General features: G+C 38.3%; 1 protein-coding gene across 3 annotated transcripts in view; it reads left to right on the forward strand.

The window, feature by feature from the left end:
• tub (TUB bipartite transcription factor) overlaps window positions 1-19,691 on the forward strand; it is a 107,567-nt gene that overhangs the window by 56,026 nt on the left and 31,850 nt on the right. For all 3 annotated transcript variants that reach the window (XM_065267738.1, XM_065267740.1, XM_065267739.2), the window contains exon 2: window positions 16,033-16,084. In XM_065267738.1, the coding sequence (XP_065123810.1) occupies window positions 16,033-16,084 (52 nt within the window). The remainder of the gene's footprint in view (window positions 1-16,032; window positions 16,085-19,691) is intronic.

Consider the following 19,691-nt stretch of genomic DNA (forward strand, 5'->3'; position numbering starts at 1 on the left):
CGCGCGGCAAACGCTCTCCACATACAGTACGCGCTGTTCAGTGCTCACACTTGCGAAATAAACCGTGTTTGAATAAACAAGACACTGATTAGCTACTTACTCTACGTTTATTTAAAATTAACAGCAAGACAAGCAGTATATGTGCTTTCAGGAGAGTTAGTAGATTAGCATGGGAGGATTTGAACTTGAAAAGAGGAGTGTACTGACGCCTTTCCGTGGTTAAAACAACATTCCTTCTTATGGTCATTCATGTTTATTTGATGCTATAAATTAACTAGAAGGAAGAGATGATTTGAAAGGTGAGACTTTGTTTAATATGTTTAATCTCAAAAGTAACCGAAAAGTAACCTGGTCTGTCCTGAATGTCAGCGCGTTGTCAGTATCTGCTACGCTCTGTATTTTAAACTGCATGAGAACATGGTGGGGCGTATAATACAGACTGTTAACAATTGTTTTAAATAGTATTTAAAAATTCTTTATGATAAAAATGTTTTTTAAATATTTTAATAACACGGTTTTGCCGGTTATAGAGTTCTAATGACGGTGTTCAACTATAACCGTCGGTCTCACGGTTATATAATGACCGTCACAGCCCTACATGTATATGTTAGAGCTTTCTCTGAAATTTCAGCTCAATTGATGAAATAGGATCGCGCAACTTTCACACGCTTTCGAAACGAAACTACAGAGATCAGACACTTTAGTTTTATCAATGAAAGGCTAAAAATAGCGCTGTTCACGGTGTGTTCACGCCAGAAGTCAGAAAAGACGAAAAACTTTTATTTAGTACCTCAGATTAGATAAATGGGCGGAGGGAAGGCGGTTGCGTGTGGCTGTTCCAACACATTCAACCACATGTGCGTTTTAGAGGCTGTTTACACTTGGCATTAACATGCGTTTTCATCAATCGGATCAAAAGTGGACGACGTTAATGCCAGGTGTAAACGGTGTTCAAAACGTTTTGAGCTCGTCCACTTTCGACCACTTTCAACCACATCCAGAGGTAGTCGAAACCACTTTCGATCGGATCGCTTTGGAGTTGCGGAACGCATATGTGGTTGAATGTGTTCGAACAGCCACACAAGTCTGCCTTCTCTCCGCCCATTTATCTAATCTGAGGTATTAAACAAAAGTTTTACGTCTTTTTTTTACTTCTGGCGTGAACACACGGTGAACAGAGCTGTTTTTAGCCTTTCATTGATAAAACTAAAGCGGAGGATCTCCGTAGTTTCGTTTTGAAAGCGTGTGAAATTTGCGCGATCCTATTGCGCTGAAAATTCAGAGAAAGCTCTTACATACACACGTACAAAACTCTGTGCAGCATGTTTACTTGCTAAACAAGCAGTGGACTCCAACATAATATTACTTTGCGTCCATATAAACTCATAATTACTCCCGCTCGAGTTTGAATGACAGCAGAGAGATTTGCCCACCGTCTCACAGACCACCCCCTCACAGTATTCAGCACAGAAGCGTTCAAAAGTGGACAAAAGAGACGGATTTAAATACCAGGTGTAAACGTAATGTGTCTCTCTCGTCCACTTGTGATCTGATTGATGAAAACACATCTTAATATCTAGTGTAAACAGCCCCTTACACTACAAAAGCAATCTGATCGAAAAGGGTTTCGACTACCGCCGCTGAATGCGGTTGAAAGTGGTCGGAAGCGGACGCGTTCAAAACGTTTTGAACACCGTTTACACCTGGCATTAACGTCGCCCACTTGTGATCCGATCGACGAAAACGCATGTTAATGCCAAGTGTAAACAGCCTCATAGACACTCCAGCCCAGTTGGTGGCGATAATCCGCCTTTGCCAATTGCAATAATACAAACAGCGTTCCCAGCGGCAGAGTAATACCGTACCTCACAGCACATCTAATACAAGTCAATGGAGTTGGATAAAACTACGATAAAACCTGTTGGAATGCGTCTTTTGCAGCGATTTTTGTGTGAGCATATCAATGAACATCCTTGACCACTTGGTGAGTTTCACGTCTTTGTAAACGAAAGTTTAATGCATTTTAGGAAGGATTGTTCCAGTGCACCTATATAGCCATTATAGAGGTGGGAGGTGATACAAGAAACACCCGTTTCTCGAGCCAGCATCATATGTCCAAATTTTAGTCAAAACCGTTCTATTTCATCATAAACAATCTGGAAACAGGGCTTTAAGTGTAAAATACCGAACTTGTCCTTTAAGACAGAAAGTTCTGCTGCTGCTCTCACTTAAAGGGATAGTTCACCCAAAAATGAAAGTTATGTCATAATTTACTCACCTTCAAGTTTTTACAAATCTGCATAAACTTCTGTGTTTTGTTCAACACAAAGGAGCAAATATTTTGTAACCAAACCGTTTTAAAGCTATGGGAGTCAATGGTGCTCCTGTTTCCTGCTTGATCTGTTTCTTTATTCTGATATTTTGATAAATGATTAGAAGCACACAGTTGGCGGTACCTGTTGACTTCCATAGTGTTTGTTTTTCCTATTATCAAAATATATTTTTTTGTGCTTAACAGAATAAAGAAACTCATACAGATTTACAACATTAGGTTGAGTACATGATGACAGAATTTTCATTTATAGATAGAACTATACCTTTAAGCCTCATTGCAATGGCTGCATTGTCTCCTCTGCTCTCTTATTGGCTCTTGGTTGCTATAAGTAACAAGCCCACTTGCCTCCGCTTATTGAAAGACTGCATCAGCACTTGCCTCCTGTTACACAGAGCTGAAGGTAATGCTGGACCTACCCATGAGGTTTTAAGTCTGTCTCTCTGGAGCGTGCTTTGTTTGTGAGGATCTGCCCTCTCCCACACCCCCAGTTTCCTGCATGTGGTCTGCGATTGTAACTGTGAATGGGTTTTAAAAATGTGCAAGCGCTGGAGAAACTGAATGAAACCGAATTAAAAGTTGTCAAATGCATATTTGTTTTACTGTATCTGGACCCATGGGAAAAATGTAAGGAACTTTTCTTTCATAGAGACAATGAGATTTAAAGGAGTATTATTTGACACTTTTATTAAGTCTCTTGAAAACTTTATGCTGCATTTATGTCACAAACTGTGTTCAGATTTGTAAAGTCAGAGAACGGTTATTGTGGTTAATAAAATCCATTTTATAGCTCTATATTGTTTCTCTACTGTATATCAACAGTGCCATTTTTTCTTCTCTGATATTTTTGGATAATCGTCTAAACAAAACTGAGGATTAAAGATTTTTTACTTATACACCATTTTAATAATAACTGATAAAATAGCTATATGAATTAGACAAATATTGGCCCTTGTACAGTGTGCACGGGTAATCATAGTGTTAAATACACCCTGCAATTTGTTCATGACACTTGTGATTAACAGTAAGGGTTGGGTTGATTTACTTATATGAATTTTTGATAGTGTGTTCTATATCTGAGGATAAAAATAGGTTGACAATCAGAGGAGCAACACCTGTTCAACCTGGGATTCAATGTTTTGCTTACAAGCAGAATTATGAAATAGCAAGATCTGTATCTCAGCACTTATGATAGCAGCCCAGATCCATGTGTTAGCAATCTTCTACCTACATTTATTGGCCACAGTGAGTCCATCTCAGTCAGCAGATGTGTCCATCTTTCTTTTATGGCCTTTCATGCTTGGCTTCCTGGTGTGATGAACATCTCCTTCCCTGCAGATGAGGCCACTTATGAAAAATTTATGGGTGTAGAGCTAAGCGATCATTCTGGCAGGGCAGCCTTAGTTAGACCTTCTGCATCTCAAACATTAATTCTCTGAGTCATGGCAAGTTTATTAAAGGGCCATTGTGCTCTGGTAGGCCATAGGCAATGCACACTCACAAATGCACGCACGCAAACACACACACACACACACACACACACGCACGCACGCACGCACGCACGCACGCACACACACTCAAACACACAATAAACCATAGCTCACTAGAGGTTAAGGACCATTTTGTAATCAAACATTGAAAGGCAGATCAAAGAAAGTATCATTAGTTAAATGAAAAACATGAGCACTTTCATCCGCATACTGTACCTAGGGAAAATATATTATGTATTACACAATGATAGGCTTTTGCTATGTTTCTTTTAGTGTCTTTAATTTTTGATTTTAGTATTTGTCTTGTTTGTCTCGTTTCCCTGTTCCCTGATGTGTCATGTTCCTATTGGTTTCCATGTCTTTTGTGTTTATGTTTTGATTAGTTCTCTTGTTTGATGTGTTGTGTTCCCATTGTCTGTATATATAGCCCTCATGTTCGTTCCCATTGGCTCTTGTCTTGCTTTAATGTTTCCTCGTGTTCGTTCAAGTTCATGTTTGTTATACAGTATTTGGTTCATCTTTGGACTTCTTCAATTTAACCACTTTCACATAACCTGTCTTCATAACGTTCTGGGTCCAACAAACAAAAAAGCTTTAAAAGATAATCTATATTGTAGAGGACAAAATGCCAACTGTACTGTAGTTTCACAATCTAAGTATGAAAAGATTTCCTTACATTTTATGTCGTCATAATATCCTTAAATACACTGATGATTAACAATTTCTTTATTCTTTTTATTTATTTTTGTAAAGCAAATCTTATCAGTCATAAATTGTGCAGATAGGTACTGTAGGGTCACCATACGTGCCATTCTTCCCGGACGCGTCCTGGCCAGGATTTCGGGTGCGTCTTCCGGAAGTCGTATTTGTTAACCTCATATGTCATAGAGGATTATTATTACAGAAAAGCAACCGTTACATTTTAAGGTGGGAATGAAACTATGATTGTATGTCTTATATTTTTAACTGAATGGTGTATGCGGTCAACAAATACGACTTCTGGAAGATGCACCGAAATCCTTGCCAGGACGCGTCCGGGAAGAATGGCACGTATGGTCACCCTAAGATAAGTCTGGGTTTTCATACAAAAAGAAACAATCAAAATATTAAAGGTCCTGTTCTTTCTGTGTTTTTGAAGGTTTGATTGTGTTTACAGTGCGCAATATAACATGTGTTCATGTTTCACGTGTAAAAAACATGGTATTTTTCACACAATTTACTTATCTGTATAGTCCTGTTTTCACTGTCCTCAAAACGGGATGATGGCTTCCATGTCTTATGAAGTCCCTCCTTCAGAAATACGTAACAATTTCTGATTGTGTAGTTTGTTTAGTGTGTTGTGATTCGATAGCAGCTTACAGTAGCTTGCCATTAGATGGCGACTGACGTATTCCTGTGGGCGGAGTTTAGTCAAAAAACTGTTCTAGTGACGTCATTAAAGCAGGAAGTAGAGGCCTGTAGTCCAAACTGGCCGTTCACTGTAGGCTTGGAAATTCTGTTAAAAAAAACAATTTTACAGGTATTATTTATACTATTATAGCAACATTACACACTAACAATAAAAATGGGATCATGAAGAATGTGACCTTTAATACAAAATAATATTTTACTCCAGGCAAAAAGAAATGAAAAGTTGTAGCTCTAAGAAAAGAAGACTTAGATAATTTTAGATGTAAACGTTTTGCTTGACCTTGAACCTCTGTTCTTAAAAGCGTGTTCTGCTTCATCCTGATTCATTTTTAAAGAGACAAATCACCCATAAATTTACACCTTCATGCCATTCTTTTTTCCAAGAGTGAGAAGATATTAAGCAGATTATTCATGATTCTGTTCCATACAGTGGAAATGGTTGGTTTAATGAGTTTATTTTATCTTTAAAAGTCTTTTGAAACCTTTAAATGTCACACAGAATAGCATTCACTTACTAACATTACCCACTTCAGGTGAAGAATAGATTGAAATTCAGTTTAAAACCAGGAGACACTATAGACTGCTTTAGGTACACTGTAAAAAAATTCCGTAGAAATTGCAGCTGGGTTGCCGGTAATTTACCGTAGATTTACATTTATGTTTTTTACTGGCAACATTTTGTTCAAAGTTAAATGAAAATTAAACATTTACAAGTCTTTATCTTTACAGAGTAAAACTAAAAAACAGCATCAAGCAAAACATTCTGGGAAACAAAATCTGGACCAAAAAACAGAAAAAGGTTGATGATGATTTCTGGTTCCCAGAATGCTTTGCATGAGGCTGTTATTGTATAGTTTTATTCTGTAAAGATAAAGACTTGTTAATATTTGAAATTTATTTAACTTTGAACAAACTCTTGCCAGTAAATAACATAAATGTATATCTACGGTAAATTACCGGCAACCCAGCTGCAATAACATTGAAATTTCTACGGAATTTTTTTACAGTGTAGAGATAAAGCCGGACCCGTTTAAATGTCTAAAAGCTAGATTTTTTTATTACATTTTTACCGTACTAACTTTTTAGCTGTCATAGCCAAGAATTGATGAGCTCAGATGCAAAAGCCGCTAAATGCCAACTCCTTCAAAACTGAGATAGTGTGATATTGACTGAATGCTCTCTGTATGTATTATACCTTCATCAAACACTTTCGCTTCAAATCTGCTTAATCCTGGTCGCCTCAGGCCATTTAGAAATTGTTGGCAGAATCTGTTAAATGTGAATTCCTCTAAGTGCACAGAAGATGAATTGGATGAATGACGATGTGCATGAGTTGGGTTCAAGTTTTTTCAAGCTGCAAGAGTTTTTTATCCAGTTAAAGGAGGTTTACCAAAAAAAATAAGCATATTGGACGAATTTTTAAGACTTTTAGATTTATTCAAAAAAGGTCAGTGAAGATGAGAGAGATACACTGTAAAAGTGAAAGTTTTTTCAACTAAGGTTTTCTTACTATAAAGGTATAGCAGAAGATTTTCCCAAATATTTGAAAAGAACCGCCCCTCCACTTAAAAAAAAAACAATTTGCAACACTCTACCTCCTCCCGAGAGGGAATTAAACGCGTACACGAGAGAGAGAGAGAGAGAGAGAGAGAGAGAGAGAGAGAGAGAGAGAGAGAGAGAGAGAGAGAGAGAGAGAGAGAGAGAGAGAGAGAGAGAGAGGTTTAACACGCCCTTTATTAGCCTACTTCATGATATTAACATCAAATTTACATTACACCTCAAAAAATAGAAATATTAAAACCAACCAAAATAAAATCCAAAAGAAAAAAAATAAATAACAAATGCAAAATATCAACATACACATTTCAAAGATTGATAACAAGAATGTCCTCATACACTGTACATAAAACCTCATTAAAAACACCAGACATCACAAAAGCACATCACATTATTTGTAAGTTTATAATAAGCAAACTCAATTTTCAATCTTCCCTCTACCAAATATCTAAACATCATCTCAGGTTCAGTTGTTGCAAGCTGTAACCCTTTATTTTTTCTTGTTTTCCAGATTGCTAGTTTAGCTGTTCCAATCAAATAATTTAGTAGACACATTTTTCTTCTCATTGAAACCTTGTATTTCACTCCCCCAATAAACACCTTATCAGAAAAATCTTCATCAAACCCTCTAAAACAAGCTTTAAGCAATTCAAAAAGATCTTTTAGTCTATTACACCTTAAAAACAAGTGTTCTACATCTTCTTGCCTCCCACAAAATCTACATACCCCAACTACCGCTGGATTCAGGTGTGCCACATGCCCGTCTGTAGCTATGGCCCCATGAATAATCCTCCACTGCAGATCAGCAGTCCGCTTCTCTACAGGGGGTTTATACAGGGCGCGCCACCTGTCCCTCACGAGAAGTTCTGGTTGTAACAGTTCTGTCCATCTAGAAGCTTTTTGATGCTTCAAAGATTCTCGATGTGTAATTTTAACTAAGATGCAATAAATTGCTTTCTTACTCACATCCTCGAAATAATCCAATTCAGGAGTCTTAAAAGTCAATATGGAATCCACAAAATCCCCTTCATCCTCCTCATTTATGGCCGGGAGAATTCTCATTTTTGGAAAAAACTGACCATCACTCCTGTCTTGTGTTTGTCTCAGTTCTATCCAGGTCCTAAAACCACTTGGTAATGCATGATATATTTCCTCCTTCAGCTTAGAAACAAGACGCAAGGAATTGAAGCCCGTCATCTCTTGAAGAGTCTCGACAGATTTCCAGCCCTGCTCACCCAAAAGATGTCCAAGTTTCCGAACACCATTTTTCAACAAACATCTCCTTACACTGACCGAAGACAGCAATCTAGTCTGGATCAATGGGTTAAAAAACAGTGGTTCTTCTGAAATCCAGTGTCCTACATCATCCATGTCTCTTTCCACTTTGAAGACAGCTTTCCATGTTTGCATCATAGACTTATAAAAAAGTGGGAGCTCCGACAGGCTTACGTCTTCCAATTTTATTAAAAACAAGTGTTTATCAAATCCAAGACCTCCTGCCTTCTTCAACAAGACATTTGCTGTTTTGGCCCAGACGACCTCTTGGTTGTAAAGGAGTCTCTGTACAGCTTGTATCCTAAAGGCCCGGATCCGACTTCTCACATCCACCAAGCCTTGACCACCCTCCTGATTTGGAAGATAAAGGGCAGCTGCACGGATCCAATGCTGTCCGTTCCAGAAAAAGTTCACCAATGTCCTTTGTATCTTTTGAATAAGTTCTTCTGGTGGCTCCATAGCAATAGTCCTGTGCCACAACATGGATGCAGCGAGATTATTAACAACCAGAACTCTACCTCTATAGGACAATTGTGGCAATAGCCAATTCCATTTCGACAATTTGGCAGACACCTTCTCCAGCAAACCCTCCCAATTTTTCTTTTGAAATTGGTCGTTCCCCAAATAAACTCCTAATAGTTTTAATCCATCCTGTCTCCACTCTAACCCACCTGGGAGTTGAGGAAACCCTCTACCTTCCCACCTACCAAAAATAAGCCCTTCGCTTTTAGCCCAATTTACTCTTGCAGAAGAGGCTTTTTCATATAGACCAATAGTATGATTTAAAATTCTAATATCCTCTTGATTTGTAATAAGAACAGTTATATCATCTGCATATGCTGATAAAAACAATTTAGAACTGTCATTTGAATTAGGAATCACAAATCCTTTAAGATTATTTCTCAATCTGCATAGCAAAGGTTCAATAACCAAACTATATAATTGCCCAGAAAGTGGACAACCTTGCCTAATGCCTCTGGACACAGATATCGGTTCACTTAGTCCACCACCTGCTTTGACCATGACAAAAACATTACAATATAACAACTGAATATACGATATAAATCTCTCGCCAAACCCAAATTTTTTTAAAACACTAAAAAGATATTCATGATCTACGCGATCAAACGCCTTTTCTTGATCCAGTGACAGAACTCCAAGATTTATATTATATAACTGACTCATATTAAATACATCCCGCAACAAAAATATATTGTCCATGATAGATCTTTCAGGTATACAATATGTTTGGTCATTGTGTATTAACGAGTCTAAACAACATTTAAGTCTATTTGCTAAACATTTAGAGAATAATTTATAATCAGAACATAACAAAGAAACTGGTCTATAATTTTTAAGAAGACCCAAGTCCCCTTTTTTTGGAAGCAGAGACAAAACTGCTCGACGACAACTTGTGGGAAGAGTTTTGATTCTAATACATTCTAAAAACACCTCATACAAATCCTGCCCTAATATAGACCAGAATTTTTTATAAAAATCTATAGGCAATCCATCGATTCCAGGGGAACGTCCAATGTTTAACTGTTGCAAGGCTTCAGTGAGTTCATTAAAACTAATAAGAGTATCCAGTGCCTTTTTTTGTTGATCACCAAGTTGAGGTAAATCCTTAAGCAAGTCATCACCACATTCAACGTCACAACTTTCTGCACTATACAAGTTTTTATAAAAATCTTTTGCTATATTTCTCATTTCAGATGGATCTGAAGTTACTGATCCATCATGACGACGAAGATGACACATTTGCTTTTGATGAGCACTTTTTCTTTCAAGATTAAAAAAGAAGGCACTTGGAGCGTCCATGTCTTTGATCGAGCAAAATCTTGCCCTTATCAATGCCCCTTTTGCCTGCTCATGCAAAAAAGAGTTCAGTTCTTGTTTCTTCCTTTTTAAAACATCACAATATCCACCTTCATTGTTAGGATCAAGATTTTTTTCTAACAAATCAATGTCCTTTTGTAGATTTTTAACTGTTGTTTTAACCATTGTTGATGTATGAAAAGCATAATTCTGACAAAGTAATCTTATATTCACCTTTCCTACATCCCACCATTGACAAAGATCCTCAAATAAAGGCTTTTTCAACTTCCAATCATTCCAAAATACTTTAAAAGTTTCACCAAAAAAAACATCATGTAATATTTTCACATTCAAATGCCAGTAGTAATTACATTTCAATGTCTTTTTTACATTTAAAACCAACATGATCATGTGATGATCTGAAAAACCATTTGGATAAATACATGCATCCATTACTTTGTTATTCCAAACATTATTCATATAAAATCGATCTAATCTTGCACCAGAAACTCTATTGTCACACACTTTCAACCATGTATACTGTCTTATACCCATATTTCTTGCTCTCCACACATCAGTTAATTGATTTTCATGCATAACTTTTAATAAAGTGAGAGCTGATTGACTGTGAGGTTCCTCCCCATTCCTATCAACAGTAAAATCTGTTGTACAATTCCAGTCTCCCCCTACCACAAGACACACATTATTATCATACTTTTGCAATACATTTCCTAATTTCACAAAAAAATATTGCCGCTCTGTACCACTATTTGGGGCATAAACATTGACAAACACAAACACAGTACCCTCATACTCAATCTGTACTAATAATAATCTACCTTCCACCACCTCTTCTACATTTAAAATATTAACATTCATATTTACAGAGAATAAAATGGCTACCCCAGCACTATTGTTTGTCCCATGACTTAAAACAAACTTGCCTTTCCACCACATACCCCAAACAGTTTCATTCTCTTTATTAGTATGTGTCTCCTGTAAAAATGAAACATTTATATTTTTAATTCTAATAAATTCAGAAACCACTGCTAATCTACCCCTGTCTCTTCCCCCATTAATATTTAATGATCCCACCCTCAAAGCATCCATCAAAGAATAGAAATATAGAGTGGATAGAGACAGGAGAAGACAGCAACAAGCCACCACGTGAAAATTATTCATTTTGATTTCTTGTGAGAACAAGTTTATCTTTCCTTAATTTTGTTACCATCTTCTTCAATCTAAATCTCTTCTTTTTATCTAAAGCCTCATAGCTAGCCGTTCTTTGACACAACAGCACTGATGAAATAAATTTCTCCGAATCCGGAAAAAAATCTCTCACATCAACAGTCTTACCAAAAGTTGCATCTAGAAAATCATTAATCTCCTGTAACGTATACACCTCTCCTGCTAATTGCGAACCCATATCCGAAATCTCAGAGAGCGTATCATCATCTTTCATGTCCAAATCACAATTTTCATCATGCCTTGAATCGTCATCATTTACATCTACCACTTCATCATACACTTGTTCATTCACGTTGTCATTTATTACACCATTTTCACTTAGTTCTAATTCGATAGCATCTTTGTCATTTTGACCACTTTTGTTTTCCAACTGCTCAACAGATTGAGCCTCACGCTCCTCAACAACAGAAAGCAGCGCTTCCTCTGGGGAATTAGCCACGACGGCCGAAGTACCCAGTCGCGCATTTTCCCCACTAGTCCCAGCTTTATGCGGGCATGAAAGTCTTTTATGACCCACATCCCCGCACTCAAAGCATTTCAAGCTTCCAGCGTTAGCATAAATCATATAAGACTTTCCTTCATGAACCACTCTAAAAGACACATCCAAGTCTGGTTCATTCAGAAACATAAACACCTGTCTTCTAAAAGACATGACGTGTTTTAACGCTTCGTTCTTACAACCAAGTGGAAGTACTCTGATCGCGCTAGCAAACTTTCCATAACGTGAAAGTCCCCGTTCAATTTCCTCATTAGAGACAAAAGGGGGCACGTTAGATATTGTTACCTTTTTAGTTGGAGCGACAAGAGGTGAAACTGTAATAAACTCTCCACTTACCACAATTCCGTTGCTTAACAGGCGGTTTACGTAAGACTCGTCATTCACAAAGACTACCACGGCCTTATTCATACGGGAAGCCGATGAAATATTTCCATACCCGATCTCCTCTCCAACAGCCATTAATACATCCTCCACAGTCACACCACTAGCAGGAACACACCTGATGCCATGGCGAAGTGAAACAGGTGGCGTTGCCCCTGCCGAAGCAGACGCCATCCTGCTTCCAAAAAAGTTTACTAAAACTCACTGATAACTATATTGATGTTGCATCCAAAGTATTAGTAAAATAAAAGAAAAAAAGAATAATATTAGTAATAGACGCAAAAAAGGTCCAAATAATCGCTCCCCCCTCGTGAGAACCCTCACACGCACCCAAACGCTTCCAACACGCACCGGAAGTGAGAGAGAGAGAGAGAGAGAGAGAGAGAGAGAGAGAGAGAGAAGACAGCATGCAGGAGTCTAGTTCTTCTCTTCGCTCTGTTTACAAGTTGCTGACGGCATGGCTCATACATTGAGATGTTTACCGTGTCTGTGCGGTCGGTGACTTGTGCCAGGGCTAGCATCGCTAATCATAGCTTACATCAACTTTTACTAGCAGTGATTTTAAATGAATTCCTCCAAATAGCATGCCAAACTTTACCTGTCGAGTAGAAACTTCGTGACTGAGGCATCAGTGGGAGGCACAACCTGTGTGAAATATTCTCCCAAAAACATTCTGGTCTTGTTTCTTTCTTCAGTGGCCTTTCAATTCTTGTCATACACTTCGTAAACACCTTTTTCTCCTGCGATCCTCAGACATTTTGAAAAAATACGGCGAGAACGCGAGCTTCAATGAATGGCTGAAACCGTAGCCCACCACACATATACACCTGAATGTGCGCATGAGCAGAAAGCAAACCTAGGGACGAGCACATACGACGGCCTTACGTATACATATCACCAGAATGATTGACAACTGGGATGACCAATAGTCTTAGAAAAAAGTGTGATGAACTCAATTTGTATCACTGTGGCCTTTCGAGGAAACATTGAAGTTAAAAGTGTGCGCAATCACATTTTCTTCAACAACAACAAAAGTGCAAGCGGTGCAAATAAATGATGTGTGAATAAACACTTTAGTGCATCATATCCAGTTGCAGCCCATATACACAAGGGTCTGGGTACAAATGGTGCATGAATAAGTCAAGTGTGACCGTGGCATTATAAAATAAACCCACATGCTTCCACACACACAGAGTGAATTGTCATCAGTGAAGCTTGACTATGAGAGATATTCTAGCGCACATTCACACAACTGTCAGGAGATATCAATTTATCTCCCATCCCTAATTTAATGAGATTGTTGACCCACATTATTACAGCTCTGTTTATGTCATTATCTGCCAGTATGATGAGAACTGACACCCTTGACTGGGAACGCTATACACGACGTGCGTATAAACATTTGTGTGTTTTAGCTACTGAAGGTTAATAAATGTGTGCGAATGATTTCGATTAGTCGGTATCCTCAGGTTTAAGGTTGTGTAAAAGCACTCTGTAGGGCTGTCTGTGTTCGAGCATGTATTTTCATGCCCATGTGCGCATGTCATGAAAGTGGGTGTCAGTATGGGCAGTCTATAGAGAGAAAATATCTCAGGTTTAAATAGGACAGGAGAGTTTTGTGCAGCTGGGTGCAAGAATCATTGTTGAGGGAGAACGAGAGAAGCTGCACTACTTTAACAGTGCTAAAAAAAAGAAAAGATGATTTTAGATCATAGGTAAGTACTAGTTTAGTCATAGTCTAGCTAATGGACCAGCTTAGTCATGCTAGTCAGATGTTTTCTCACTGGTTTTGTAAGCTTGTCTTTCAGGGAATTGCAAAAATGTCTTTAGACATCACACCTCTCACAAAAACAAAGCCCTGCTGTTGTTTAACCAATCATGTTTTTACAATGGGATTCAATTCAGCAGTGATTCAATGATTCTCAATGGAGAATAGGAAACAAATGTCCTTGTAATGCTTAAAATAATTACAAAGACTGAATAAGCTAGGATCTGTCTATTAGTTATTTACAGAAAATAGTTAATGTTAATCAGATTATTGACTGCTGTGTCACTTTGCACAGTAAGCCTCAGATAGAAATGTTTTCACAGCTGCAGGAAAATGTTTCATTTGACCTTCATGTTTTTTGCACAATGCATAATGAAAATTGTCTGTCACTTTCAAAATATGAATGAATCACAAACAGGAGACATTTCAGGTAGTCTGGAAAGATTTTACGCAGCATGTCACCTTGTTTTCTTTAGACAGAGATAGATTTCAATCATAATCTTTCCATCCGCATGTTTTTGTTAGCTTTTCTTCTAAATGGTGTAAAGGACCTGACTGCAAGACCATGCTAGTGTGCTATTATGCTTCTATTATTATTACCAAACCCTCAGAGTACAAACCCTTTTCCACACCAGCGCTGATCTCTCACACTTCTGCTCTCTCGCGTGACCCATTACATCCACAGAGGAAGCCCTCCATTGCCATTTAATTACCACGGCTTTTGGCTTGCCAATAACAAGCAGCACAAATGCATAAGGGGCTCTGGAGTGAATGTGTCATAGCTGATTATAGGGAATGAAAGGATGGACAGATAAATCACACACCTCTACAGGACCTGAAAGAAGTCAGTGAGTCAGTTGCATGATTAAAACGGCAGCAGCATCTCTCTCTCTCCTTTGAAAATAATATGGTATTTACTCGTTGTATTTATATATAATTCTGCCCATATGCTGGGTTTTGAATAGAAGATCTAAATATGCTAGTACCTGAGTCATTGTCAACATCATGGAAGATTAATTGATGGATTTTTGTGTTTGTTATTTTGCTGTGCGATTTATATGTGTTTTATGTAAAAACTGAAATATTAAAATGTACTCTCATGCTATTCCAGATGTACAGCCACTACAGGTTTGCCTATAATCATCATTTCTACATGTATTATGACCATTTCAGTCTAGTTTCTGTTGAATTTCATCAAAAGCAAACCTTATTAATTTCAATAAAGTTACGCAACAGCAGTGTAAAAGACTGACAGAATGATAGGACCAAGCAGCAACCTTCCGGTCTCTTTCGTGAGTTAACTTAAACTGACTTAAACTGCAATTCAATGACTGGCTACTAGAGACAGGCTCAATCCCATAGATCCCATCATGAAAAAATATATTTACAATCTGGTGCAAAAAGGTTTTTGTCTATAAAGCTAATTTTACCCGTAAGGGATAATGTAGAGGCAGCCGGTAGTTATTGGGAAATAAGCCCCGACAGTGTGATCAGGACCCGACGCGAAGTGGAGGGTCTTGTATCACACTGAAGGGGCTTATTTCCCAATAACTACCGGCTGCCTCTACATTATCCCGCTTATTACACGGCTACTTGCCACATAAGAAAAAAACTGGACATGAATATGAATTTGAAACATTTTATTGGCATATTTGTTTTAAATTAACATTTTTATCCTTCCGCGAAACTTTGCACCGATGCATAAAATGATCGTAATACCTTATTAAGATCCTCTGTTTCATACTTGTCTCCATTTTTTCTCTTTTAGCCAGTCTTTGAGAAGTTTTAATGCACATTCTGTATTTTTTGTGTGTTGGCTTCCTAGCTGTCATGCTCTATTTTGTCAAGTTCAGTCTCAGTAAGCTCTCTGTGTCTTGTCGTGGTTGTCGAGTGTTTGTCACAAGATGGCGCCAAACAGCTAGTAATCTTTATTGGCGCGGAGCGATTTTACTCGTGCAAGTAGTCCGGCTATGCGTTATTATTTTGGAGCGGTTATTATTTGAAAAGAACGAACCTGCAAATGTCTCAACTGACCAATCAGAATCAAGCATTCCAGAGAGCCGTGTAATAAATAATGATAACTGTAATGGTGGTGTCTCTACAAAAAAATCGGACTCTTATTCATTCTGCAATAATTAAGGGCATGGTCACTTGAGTGACATGTGGTGCTGGTTGGTACTGTTGGTACTTGGATTCAGAAGGACAATCTTTTTTGTGATGACTAGGCATTAATCTTGTTTTTGTCCTTCCGCAGCACCCTGGATGATGAGGGTACTAACCTGCGACAACAGAAGCTGGACAGACAGGTGAGTTGCTGAATAGAAACCTGAGGAAAAAGACGATTGATTGAAAATGAAACCGTAGGAGTAATGTCTATAACCTCTGATTCTTTGTCATGAAATTACAGTATGTGGAAACACGATCAGCTTGCACCTGCCTGAATAATGTGTTGAACATTTTGCTTTTTTATACCGCCGGGAGATGACGTCACACATGACGGCAGAACTGGAAGGTATAAATAGGAAGCTCAAACTGAGCATAGAGCAAGCGCTATACAGACATGAAGAGTTATGGCAATCTCATTCCCTATCTCAGGGAACAGAGGTTATAGACTAGGGATGTGCATTTATGTCATTTTTTCATTTCAATTAATCCATAGGTTTGAAAAACGAGTACTCGATTAACTGGGGGTGGGGCAACCAAAGGGGCGGGGTGTATACATCATGGTGAAAATGTAAATATTTTTATATAAAACACTCAAATAAAACTTACTTTTGAAGAAACTATGAGAGAAAAATGAACCCATGCTAGATTATTAATTAATTAAATGTTTTAAACAGAAACGTCTAACAGGAAAATCTGCGTGATGAAGTGAAACTAAAGGGTTAATAAACACAAACAGATGTGCTTTCTTTAATGACTATTTTAAGTAACTATTTTCCTGTGACATACTGCAGCACCCCCAGGGTCAGACCCTGGTTCATAAACCAGGGTTTTCTCCATATAGTTAGGGAACGAAGTCATCTGCGCATAACCCTGATCATACGAAATAGGTTCCCCCTCGGGATAAACGTAGAAGTCTGAAGAAGTCTCACATGTAGCAGGCCTTGGTTGTGTTTATACGTGCAGAAAATGTTTTTTTGTCACTTCAACATACAGGGAAAAGAGGAAGTCCCAGACAATGACATTGAACTGGTTTCTTTAAAAACCTCTAATCTAATTTGCAGGCTGTTTTTATTTTAGGTTTCTAAGCCGGCCATTTAAGACTAAATCTCTCTACTGCATGAGGCATAACCGGGGGAGAGAGATAGCGTTTCTCCCAAATCGCCCGCATCAATACTCACAACATATTGCATTAGGCTCCCATTCAGGGGTGGAGAAGCTACAGTGTGGGCTCCCAAATCCCCGCCGAAACCGTCGGATGAAATAGCCGTCTCAAGTCCCTCGGCTAATACTGTCTGCGAACCACATGATTGGAGACGGCGTGCTGCCTTAGGAAAAGCTGGTCCAGAGCCACAAGGAACGCTAACGTGTTTTTTTAGAGGGAGGAGCTCATAATGCATGCAGACAGCCCCCTCAAGGACTGCCTGGGCATGCTCCGCCCCCAAGTATTGTACACAGAGCTCGTGTGTGTCCCTGGGTACGTTCCACTCCAGTTTTAGACACGCACTCGCAAACTTCCCTAAAGACTTCCCCTTGTGGGGAATCCCTGTCGCCATTTTGAAAAGCATTCCACTTCGTTAAGTGGCCGAGGGAAGTTTATATGGACAGACCCTCGCACCCTTGATTTTGACCGAGGGAGCAACTCTACTTCATATGTACACTTCAGGCAGCTCCATTTTTTTTATTTAAACCTTTATTTAACCAGGTAAGTCAATTGACAATTTACAATGACGACCTGGCCAAGAGGCAGCATAAGAAACCAGCGGGCTACAATACAGAACATAAGAAATACAAATAACACAGCTATAAACAGTGACATATTAAAACAAACAAATTACTAAAAACAAGTACATTGATCATATGTTATTGATTGAACAAATTAAAGTTTTTAAAGGAAGAAAAGCGAAATAAATGAGCTAAGCTTTAGCGTCTGCTGCAGTTGATTCCAATCATGTGCAGCAGAAAAAAACAACAGCCAAAAGAGGTACGGACTTTGGGTATGCGAAGATTAAAAAAACTGCTAGAATGCAGATTACGACCGATATCATAAACATTTAAAAGGGACTGTAATTATGATGGAGTTTTACCAATAATGGTTTTATAAATAAACAATGAATGGAGAGATGACCAATTCAATAAAGAATACAGGTCACAATGATGAGTATTAAATGAGGCTCCAGTGGCAAAACCAATTGCAGCGTGGTAAATAACATCCAATTTATGGAGGACGGTTTTTGAAGCAGACCTGTAAACTACATCCCCATAATCCAGAATCGGAAGCACTGTCGTTTTAACCAAAACATGTTTTGAAGAATGTGTAAAAGAAGATTTATTACGATAAAGAAAACCAATACGAGATTTGACCTTTCCGAGCAATAGATTTATGTGAGTTTCAAATGATAATTTGCTGTCAAGCCAGATACCAAGGTATTTATAGCAATCAACATTGTCGATTGCAGAGCCATCCAGCGATAAGATTTTAGGCAAATGTTCAACGTGTGGTAGATTTCTATTAAAAACCATGCATTTGTTTTTTTTTGTATTTAAAACCAAATGAAGACTGGAGAAGGCATGTTGGATACGAGTGAAACTGGCCTGCAATAAAGACAGTGTGATTGTTAAGGAAGAATTAAACGCATAAATAATGGTATCATCAGCATATAAATGTATGTGAGAATCACCTGCAGCAGAAGCAATATTGTTAACATAAATATTAAAAAGTATAGGCCCCGATATGCTTCCTTGTGGAACACCTTTAGCAGCTCGCGCTTTGCACAGTTCAAATGATGGAGGGGCGGTCTGGACACTTTCCATGTGATCAAGGGCTAAGGGCGGAACATTTGAACCTACTTCAAGTGTTCCAGTGGTACTGGGCACTCGTACAATGTAAGCAATGACGTACATCTGAGTGCACGAGACTGAGGAGTTAGCGAGGAGGGAAGGTCATAAAAAACAAACTGGAATGCAGGGCCTGACTGTGATAAAGTGAGGACAGAAAACAACACAACGTCTACACTCTTTGTTGCCATAATAGACCTTAATTCTCTTAAAGCTAATACCCAAAACTCTTTTTGGACAATTTTGGACAACTTGGTATGATACAGACAAGCACATGTAACACAGATCGCTTAACAGAAATTAAAGAAACTAGGATGCTGTTGCTGTAGGATCCTATTTATACCTTCCGGTTCCGCCGTCATGGGTGACATCATCTTCCGGTGCTATAAACGGCAAGATTCCACACATCATTCAGGCGTGTAGACGCTGATCCGTTTTCCCATAGTGTCATTTCATGATGCAGCTTTGAGTTCCCATGAAAGGAAACATTCACTACGAGGGTCTACATCACTAATAGAGTTCGCATTATTTCTTTGTCTTGTGTTAATTTGATGGGATTCATGAAGACAGCTATGATTTTCCAGTTAGCAGAATTTGTTTCTCTGTGGTCTTCATTATTCTTGTGGTGTGCATTGGCCATGTGCTTAATTTTTTTATATTAATCACATGGGTTGGCAAAGAGGGGCAGATTGGTTATTTGTACTTTTGGACAGTTTATGTTAGTTATTCACAATTTTTCTTCTTAAAAACAAAATAAAACATAAAAACATGAAAGAGTTTTTCTGTGTGACAATCATATTTTTGGGAGGTGTTTTTTAGGACAATTTTTTTTCCCAGATACACTGTGATGTGTAAAGGAGAAAGCCACAATTCTGAAGGATTGTATATAATGAATATATTATTAAAAACAAA

This window comes from Paramisgurnus dabryanus, chromosome 2, assembly GCF_030506205.2.
Source record: "Paramisgurnus dabryanus chromosome 2, PD_genome_1.1, whole genome shotgun sequence".
NCBI classification, from domain to species: Eukaryota; Metazoa; Chordata; class Actinopteri; order Cypriniformes; family Cobitidae; genus Paramisgurnus; species Paramisgurnus dabryanus.